Source organism: Larimichthys crocea, chromosome XXIII (genome assembly GCF_000972845.2).
Source record: "Larimichthys crocea isolate SSNF chromosome XXIII, L_crocea_2.0, whole genome shotgun sequence".
NCBI lineage: Eukaryota > Metazoa > Chordata > Actinopteri > Sciaenidae > Larimichthys > Larimichthys crocea.
The window spans coordinates 5,984,147-5,993,846 of record NC_040033.1 but is presented as its reverse complement, the minus strand read 5'-3'; the positions used below and the strand labels follow the sequence as shown (position 1 = coordinate 5,993,846).

The following is a 9,700-nucleotide window of genomic DNA, read 5'->3' as shown; positions in this document are numbered from 1 at the left end:
GTAAAGTTTACCCACTCACTCACAATCACTAGTAACATAATACTAGATACATAAAATACAATACATACAACATAATAATATATTTTTTTCAAAAACTGAAACATTAGATTTGGAAAAGTAGAAGTTCTGGTATTATTGTAATCGATAAACATAAGACTTAAATTGATCCTTTTTGTGGTCTACAAAAAGTTATGCTGCAAGCAAGTTTAACCTGAGTATTAACCAGAGTAGAACTGCTGACTCTTGTTGTGGTCCTCGGACCTCAGTTTGAGCAGCAGACGAATAAGATTGCTGACTTGAGAAAAGACACCGCGCGGGTGCGCGCATACAGTTATTGCGCACATCCATATATACATGTGTGTGTGTGTATATATATATATAGAGAGAGAGGGCTGAGCGCCAGGATCTGTGTCAACAAACAAACAGTTTGACAGCCACATTTCCAGATTCTTTTTTAAAGCTTGAACATGGAGCGCGGAGAGCACGGTGCTCCGAGGAAGAAGAGTCGCAGTAGATGTTGCGTTTGTTTCCTCGCCGTCTTGGCCATACTGGGCATTATCGCTCTGGTGCTGGCACTGACGCTGCGTCACAAACAATTTCACACAACTTTCAGAGAAAGGTGTGAGAAGGCCGAAGGGTAAGCGACTTCATTTTAACAGTCCGTGTGAGGAGTGTCACAGAACAGTCTAACAGCGGCGGAATGTAACTTGTACTTGTACTTTACTTTCCATTTTACGCAGCTTTATACCTGTACTCCACTACATGTCAGAGACTAATATTGTACTTTTTACTCCACTACATTTGTCTGACAGCTCTAGTTACTAGTTACTTTTCAGATTACAAACCTTAACACCCTTCCTGTCCGGTGGAATGTGATTTATACTGGAAGTAACTGAAGGATGGGTTAAGGAAATATTCAATATCTCTGATATAATAGCTGAATTATCTGGAAAATGCGAAGTCACAAATGAAAACAGGCTGTAATTATGATGCATGATGCATTGCTGTATATTCAACTACCCCCAAACAGTATAAAGTCATTAAAATTATCTTAAACAACTGCACTCTATAAAAAAAAATACTCCATTACAAGTTATGCATAAGTAGAAGTACAGAAACAGTGAAACAGTGACCTTGCCAGTGAAAGTAACTGTACTTAAAGGTCCAGTGTTTAGCATTAAAGAAGCTCTATTTACATAATATGGCAGAACTGTAATATAATATTCATAACTTTGGTTTCACTAGTGTATAATAATCCCAGACACTAGAGTCCACCATGTTTACTACAGTAGCCCAGAATGGACAAATGATACTAGACAGAGCGTTTTGCGTTTTCCACCTGTAGTTTCTTCACCACGCTTCATTTCATGTCAAATACTGACGCGAGGGGCGTTCAGTTGGTCGCAATCTGCAACCTCCCCACGATCTTGCACTAAAATCCTACATACAGCTCCTTTAAATGCGTATTTGAGGTACTTTATTTGTCCTTACATAGTCCAGAGGGAAATCTTGTACTTTTTAAATTGCACTGCATGTATCTGATGCATTTACTTGCTACTTTGCAGATTCAAGCCAATAATATACACTGTGATCCATAAATTCTGCTTTTACGACACTGGCAGAGAGGTATTCATTTAAATATTGTTCTAATTTTATGGTCTTTTCATGTATGTAAATTAGGTGGCCAGAATATTAGAAACACCCCTCAATGTAATGTAGTTTAGTTTATCACTACTGCAAAGTGCAGCATCAACAGTAAACATAATGGTTAAATTAAAACCTCTCTGACAGGGTCAACAAAAGCTGAAACGTTTTAAGCTTCAGGAAAGTAGCTACATTAATCTGCAAACTGCTAGTGTGTAATGAGAACTTTTGAAGACAGGTTTAACTGGAGTATTGTCGCATTCAACGTTAAAGAAAGAGTTGTCCTCCACTTCTTTTGTTTGAGAAAAGAAGTAAATAACACAGCTGTGGGCCTGATCTGCTTCACACGAAAGCTCCGCTGGATCAGGGGCCCGGAGCACAGTCTGCTCCCTCTGTTTATGAGTTTGTTATTCTGGGTGTCATCCTCTCTGATTGGTACATGAGTCACTTGTCTTATTGGACCTTGAGGCGTTTTCTATAAATAATTCCTTAAAGACATAGTCCATGGTGTAAACACAAAAAACAGATCACTTCCCAGGTGCGCTTGCTTACAGTGTGTGCATCATTAGTTATTGATTTTTCTTGGATTGGACTGAGTGAGTGATTAAAGCTCAGTGTGTTGTTTATCTCAGGGGAGACTGTTCAGAAATCCTGCAGACAAAAGGTCATGAAGATCAGAACAGATATACCTCTTTGTATAGTGTTCGTCACATAGTATAGTGTTCCACCACACCCAGTATTTCACAGTATTAACCAGAGTAGAAGCAGCAGTACTAAAGTAGTACAAGTACTACCCACATGTGCACACACAAACACACACATGCACACACAGTTATTGTGCCCCACCTTATAAATAGAGAGCGAGACCTGAGCTAGGAGCTTTTGTGCAGGATGGAGAGCAACGTCCCCCTGCAGGCGCATGGAGAGCGAGTGGAGTTAGGAGAGAATCCTGCGGAGCGTCCTCCGGAGAACAGACAGAAGAAAATGGCCATCGCTTCAGGTGTCGGCATAGTCATGCTGGGCACTGTCAGCACGGTGTTGGCAGTGACGCTCTCTAACGAGCAGTTTCCAGCGTTTTTTCTAGATTCTTGTAAGAAGTTAGAAGGAGGGTAAGCGACTTTATTTCAAACAGTTTGTCATTTGTAAATGGACTTATTGTATTTTTAACTCAACTATATCTGTCTGAAGCTAAACTTAATACCTCAAACTATCTGAAAGATGCAAAGAGTATAGTAGTTATGCAAAGGAGGTGTAGAGGAGTTTATTAATCCTGAATTTTACCGCTGTGAAACAATTAGAAAGTAAAGTTTCTGCCTGCAAACCAAATGAAACGTCTTGCCATTGTTTTGAAGCACAGACTGAAGTCAGGCTCAGACGTAGAAGCTGCTTTATGAATGAATGAAACCTTGTCGTGCTTGTTTTGCCCTCATGAAGGTTCACCGTCTTTACTCTGGCAGCCAGGCAACCAGTGTTTTGAATCTGGGTCCAATTTTGTGTACTGTACAAATATAAAAATGCAGAAGTTGTCATCTCATTAGTCGGAGTGCACGCTGGCAAGATTTAGCAATCTTGGCAAGTACCAATGTTTTACAGCCAGAAAGTCGGACAGATGTAATAGGAAAGAGTAACTGAAAGTGGATTTAATGCTAAAATTGGAGTCCAGCCCAAGATCTAGTCAAATATTGACTGCAAATATGAACTGGGCATATTGTGTAGGGTGTTTTCCAACCATTACATCTTTTGAATATATATCATAAATGAGGAGATACATCTCACAGATGTAGAGTTAATAATTCAGATTGAAAATGAACAGCAGGACAGGTGACTTGTCCAGTGTGTACCCCGCCTCTGTCCCAGTGCCAGCTGGGATTGGCTCCAGTCTCTCATGACCCGGGTACAGAAAATCGATGGATGGATGGATGGATGGATAGATGGATGGATGGATGGATGGACAGCAGTGCTATGTACAAAAGAAGGATGAAATGTCATGTTTCCCCTTGTTAAATTACGACTGGCTAGTTAATAAATCCAGGATCAGGGATGAAGCTACTGAGACTAAGCAGCACTGTCATTTCTTTTCCAGATACGACTGTCAAAAGCTATGGCGTGCATTTGAACAAGCCTATGTAGGACGGGACCCATGTCAAGTTCCCATGGAAGCCTACGACCCTTTCATTGCCGAGGCCCACTTCAAACCTGCTTGCAACAGAGTAAACATCGCTCATCACAAAGACTTCCCGCATGTCATGCAGAATAACGTGATATGAACTGTTTGTTTTGGGGTTTTTTTAGATGTTGTTCTGGAGCAAAACAAAGGATGTGGTCCATGACTTCACGAATAAGAGAGATTGTTTTGTCACCTTGGAGGACACTCTTTTGGGATCCGTGGTGGACGGCCTGACCTGGTGTGGAAAGGAGGGCAGCAGTGGTAAGAAAAAGACATAACTGGGTTCATGTCAGTGCAGTATAGTGTCATATTGAACTGTTCGCACACTGGCTCATGCTTCAAAGCGCACATAAAGTTAAGTCAATGCACTTTTAATATGCTGGTATTGTTATCACCTTTACTTTTGCAGCTTCTGTATCTGTTCTTCTTTATATTTCTCTTCTGTCTGTTATGCACCAGAACACCACTTAGCAATAAACCTGATTCTGATTGACCGACAGCAGTAAATCTCTGGAGTTTCAGCTGTTTGCATAGTGTGTTTGCACACTTTGGTCTTTGACCAGATCGCACGAACAAGATATGACGTTTTTATTGGTGACCTCTGAAGCTGCTGGCACAAAGAGTTTGTTTCTGAACGCAAGAAATAGGTAAGAGTTTACAGATCGCAAAGGTCAAATACGAGTTGAATAGTTTTTTAAACTAGAATATTAAACGGCCTGGTGCTCAGGAGGTTGAGCGGCTCATCCAGTCAGAACTCTAGTGGTTTGATGCCTGGCTCCTCCAGCCTGCATGTGTCCTGAGGAAAGACCTCGATCTGCTCCCAAACAAGAATACACTACTGGAAATACGCAGTGACTCACTATACGGGGAGCACACACGCTTACGTTATCTCTCCACATTACCTCACATTACAACTTGTTGGGCATTCCCTCGGCTTTGGTTCATGTTTCCATATCTCACATAGCCTATAGCTTGTGATATGGCAGCCTGCTTATCAAGAGATGTGTAAACAATGCCTGACCCAGATGTGACTGGAATGTGGAGCACAGCATTACGTTGTTTTTACCAGGGGTTAGTGAATTTTGCATTATTTTGTACTGTTCCTTTAACTCCCAAATCATCAGAGGTTGTTATTATTACCGTCATCCATAAGATATTGCAATTGTATGCACACAATGACACACATCATAGCCGTTTCATGGTGTTATCTCACTGTGAGTTTGTGAAGTCCTGAGGTTTCTGTTTTTTCTCATCATCTACACTAAGAGAGAAAAAAGTACTGAATGTGTGTTTGTTGTTCTAGAAACATTCACGACGGGATGCCCGGGATGGACGGACTGCGTGAACAACTCTGTTCGCTCATTTTGGAACCGAGCCTCAGCTGCCGTGAGTTAACAGAGAAAAAGATTCACTACAGTTTTGCCACAAATACGACGGTCCTGAGATCAAGCGGTGGTTAAAATAACACGGGTGCGGAGCATAAGGTGGAGTAAATCTCTCCTGAATATAAATGATTATGATGGCGAGAAGAAAAAAAAAAAAGGTCACTGGGAAATTCATCAATGGGGCTTTGTACCGGTCTCTATGGAGCCACATTGCGTAGCTCTCTCCTGACCAAGCATTGGCAACCCACACATTCAGGAGGAGCTGTGATTTGGAAGAAAGACAAAAAGACATCAGCAACAAAGCATGAGCCGCATGTAAAACACAGGTTTTTTTCAATTTGAAGCATGACACAGCATAAAAAGTTAAGAAAACACACAGTCACCTCATGACACAGCATAAAAAGTTAAGAAAACACACAGTCACCTTAGAAAACACAATGCTGCAATAATTATCTATTTTAATTCAAGAGAATAGAGCTGATCAACACTTCAGTCGACTTAGTCTTCATAGATAAATTAAAAAAAATACATTATCCATTTGAGTTTCTAGCTTCATGTTTCCTTGCAGGAAGACAACAACTTCAGCTGCAGGAAATCAGCAAAAACAAGATTTTCAGCCACTGAAAAGCGAACATGAAGAATATTGTAGTTAAAGAGAGATCTACTGCTGCACAAACCCCCCACACAGCGATGCTCTCGCAGTGTTAACTGAGTTGTTATGTCACGCTTGGAATGTCCTGCTCTTCACCTACTTCCTCTTTTTATTTCCAGACGCCGGAGTGTCCCGTTAACAAACAGTACTTACAGTTTGAAATCTTGTTTTGTTTTTTCCTGTTTTAATTGTTTGGTTCCTGTTGCTACTTTGGAAAAGAGAGCCCTAAAATGATGGCAACATTTAGACATAAAAAAGGAAAATGTGACTCTTTTCCTGAATTACAATGTCTGTCTGTCTCTTCGTCCATAACCCAGATTGCTGCCACATGCTTAGGTCAAACATTGCTCCTATTCTTAGCTCCCTTCACTGTTGCACATAGGATCCAGTTTACGATTCTTACCGACGGAGCATTGCATAGTCAGGACCCTGCATACGTGAGGCGCCCTGACACACTTCTTTTGCTGTCTAGCCCGCATACCTGCCTTAAGGCCCGTGCTGATCTTCCAACTTGAAAAGCTCTACCTTCCCTTTAGGGTTGGACACTTTTAAAGGGCAGCTAAAGACATACATGTTTAGACAAGCTGATTGCAAACATGCAAATGAGAGACGACGGGGTGTTCCTGTTCTGCAGTGGTCAATACGAAATCAAAAGTGGTTCCAAGGAAGGGAAAGCAGTAAACTGGCCATGAGCAAGTTGAAGTGTGTCTGTTGCCTTTAGATCTAAACTGCATTTTCTTTAATGTCTGTAGTTTGGAGAAGCTGCCTGTGGTGACGTCACAGCGATGCTAAACGGATCCATCGAGACCCCGTTCAGTCCTTACAGGTGAGTTGCAAACAGCAGATATTCATGTGCACGTTGTAAAGCACAAGAGTCCCGCACCGAAGCACCTTTTCAGTCTATAAAGAAATAGCTATGACGTGATGGTTGTTGGCTCTTTCTTTGGCTTTGCTGTAAATCAGACAGTAAGTGGGCATAGACCATCATCCCATCCATATCCAAATCATTGACAAAATAAACAGCCGTTAAGATATTGTGTCGGCTGGTACTATTAAGTGTCATGGAGAACATTATTCCTCAATGTTCATCAGGTCAGTCAGTGGAGAGTCCAAGATGTCCTTTGTTGATTGTCAATCAATCTACTGTATAAGATATTAGGTAATTAGTCTACAAACAAGGAAATATGTTCAGTCTTAGTTGTCCAACATTGCTATCTGACTCTGTTTGACCTCGGTAATCATACATACACAAACATACAGCTGCTCTGTATTCATTTCAGATTCAGCTCTTCGGGTGATATGTAGTTGTGGCTGTGTGTGGTGATTTTAAAGTCACGCCGATGTGAATTATGTGCCAGCAAACATCTACTGACTGTAATGATGTTTTGTTGTCTTTACCTTTTATCAAGCATATTTGCTGTTTATGTTCAGTCCCCCATTTTCACTTTAAACTGTGCCTTTTATCCGATAGTATTTTCGCGAGCATCGAAGCGCCGAGGCTCAGCTCCAGCCGTGTGAAAAAGCTGAATGTTGTCCTGGTCACACAGCCGGATTCTGTGTAAGATTTTATTCAACAGTGTTGTGTATAAGCACATGCATAATGGGATAACTGATCCTAATGTCGAGTTCTTTGCATCCTCTTCAGGACAAACTGTGAAACTGCATCTTTAAAGGATTTACAGAAAGAGCTGGATCGAGGAATTGTATATAACTGCCAGGAAGTGCCCGAGTGAGTCCAGTGTGTTTCCGTGAGGACAAACATACATACGATCTCAACATCTCACACAGTTTTGTTCACACTGCATGTTTCTTGTGTCCCTCTCTGCAGAGCTAAGGTCCAGGAGTGCGCCTCCAATTCACATATAGCCTGTGGAGCCTGCTGGTGAGGGACGTGTCCCGGCTCGTTGTATACATAATCTGAATTACTAGTTCAACAAGAACCAGCTACAAAAGATATTTGTCTGGATAGTTTTCACTCCTATCAAAGGTCCAGTGTGTAGGATTTAGTAGCATCTATAGGTGTAGTTACTGGTTGAAGCACCTTCACCTCATCCTGCCCTTCATAGCGTGAAAGAAAAACTACGGTGGCCATGAAACGCATGAAAAATGTGAAAGTATAGTGCCAGTATAAGGGACCAAAAACATAACGATACCATCATTTCTCAGGCGATTATATTACCATATTTTACACACTGGACCTTTAAATAAAATACATTGAAGGGAAAAGGATTTCTTTTTCTACCTGTGGGCCAGTTTGACTTAATGTGAAATGTGTCTTTATATAAATGTCTTTGAAAGATTTTTTTACAATGTGACAATGCACTTTTGTATCTTTTATTGAATAAAGAGGTTTGTGTGTGATGGGAAAACTTTCTAACTGTAAAAGAGTTCTGATGAAGTGTCATGTACCGTATCAGTGCTGCTATCCATAACAATCACATTCGACTGATAATCTCACTCCTGCCTGATGGTTAACAGGTTTTAAATAATAATTAAAATATTATGTTGTGAAATTGTGTTTGGTGTGATTAAAATATTCCTCCTACACCTGTCTTGCTAAACACTTTGAGAATACAATTCTGCTTTTTGCTTCACAGCTTAAATGGGAAGCATTTCACAGTAATGTGAGATGGAGAGGAAGCGTTTTTATGAAGATTTGATGACATGAAAATGTCCTTTTTCTAACATTGTCTTATTTCATAAAGCCAAAAAACTGACAGTGTGACTGAGGACGTCAACGTGTGTGTGTTTATTATTATTATTACTATTATTATTATCAATTATTTTCAAGTTTCCAAAGCTGAGTTCAACTTATCTGCTCAGCTCTTACTGCGAGAGAGACGGATTCTCCATTTTGCTGTCCTTATATTTACAACACATACTGAAGACTCAGACATAGAGGCTGGTACATGAAATAAAACATATTGAGCTTGTTTTGCCCTTGAGGGTGTTCGGTGTGTCTTCAATATGGCAACCATGGGTAAGCTTGTGAGTCTGCAAAGAAGAGTGTGGGGGGGAATGAACCTTTCAGTGTGTTGAATTTGGACTGCAGTATCATTTTTAACCACTAGATGTCAGTGTTAGAAGTAAAGATATGCAGTATATTGTTACTTTAACTACATTTGGGTTGTTTTGTTTTTTTTCACCTCACCTTCCAGACGATAGAAGTTTTATTTCACATAAATGTCCTGTTTAATGATCTTATTCCAGGATAGTTACTGAGCTACGTTGATATAAGGACAGTGATGTGTTGATTTGTTGTTTTGTACACATATCAAAATGTTCCTTCCAGACGTTTCCATTAACGTTTTCTTTGAGTTAATTTCAGTATACTACACACTATGAAAGTCAATCCTTTTTTTTTCTTTGTTTCAATCCGTACACAAATGAGCTTCGCAGTGGTTAAATTTTGAGTTACAACACACAAAGATATAGAAAGACAAACTTATATGTAGAAAACTGAATATGAAGTTGTTGTTTTTTTTAATCCTTTGTGCATTTCATCTCCTTTTCTCAGTTCACCTTCCTCTTAATCTTATAGTTTTATCTTCCTCTTAACACACTCAGAGATTTACGAATCAACATGTTTGTGTAGATTTACCATATTTACATGTAAGATGATTCTGTTTCTCCACCTTTTCATTTTTGAAAAGTTTTGCACATTCAAAACAGTGATTTCGTTTTTTTAATGAGTCCTTGGACCACGTCATGGTGTTACATTTCAGTTATCATACATGGTGGCTACATGAGCAATGCAGTAGGATTTATAGGCTTTGTAAATTAAATACTGGGCTATATGTTGTATCTTATTGAAAAAAGGGTTTGCAATCATGTTGAACTGATTGACACAAG

The 9,700-nt window shown here is 40.0% G+C and overlaps 1 protein-coding gene across 3 annotated transcripts; it reads left to right on the top strand.

The window, feature by feature from the left end:
- The first annotated feature begins 356 nt into the window (after positions 1-356).
- LOC104933796 (ADP-ribosyl cyclase/cyclic ADP-ribose hydrolase 1) lies at positions 357-8,361 on the top strand. 3 transcript variants are annotated; one of them, XM_019275489.2, is made up of 9 exons: positions 357-412; positions 446-637; positions 3,728-3,854; positions 3,937-4,072; positions 5,115-5,197; positions 6,601-6,674; positions 7,320-7,406; positions 7,494-7,577; positions 7,677-8,361. In XM_019275489.2, exons 2-9 carry the CDS (start codon positions 468-470, stop codon positions 7,732-7,734), a joined length of 819 nt encoding a protein of 272 aa, XP_019131034.1. In that variant the 5' UTR covers positions 357-412; positions 446-467; the 3' UTR covers positions 7,735-8,361. The 3 variants fall into 3 exon arrangements, with proteins under 3 accessions (XP_019131034.1, XP_019131029.1, XP_019131022.1); XM_019275484.2 differs by having other exon boundaries at positions 372-637; XM_019275477.2 differs by lacking the exons at positions 357-412; positions 446-637 and adding an exon at positions 2,493-2,753.
- Positions 8,362-9,700: the final 1,339 nt, after the last annotated feature.

What these genes read in the sequence shown, in the direction of transcription:
- LOC104933796 (XM_019275477.2), top strand. Translation starts at nt 2,536, where the DNA reads ATGGAGAGCAACGTCCCCCTGCAGGCGCATGGAGAGCGAGTGGAGTTA. An exon ending in TGGAAAGGAGGGCAGCAGTG is followed by an intron (nt 4,073 to 5,114) that starts GTAAGAAAAAGA and finishes TTGTTGTTCTAG; the next exon opens with AAACATTCACGACGGGATGC. An exon ending in GTCACACAGCCGGATTCTGT is followed by an intron (nt 7,407 to 7,493) that starts GTAAGATTTTAT and finishes CATCCTCTTCAG; the next exon opens with GACAAACTGTGAAACTGCAT.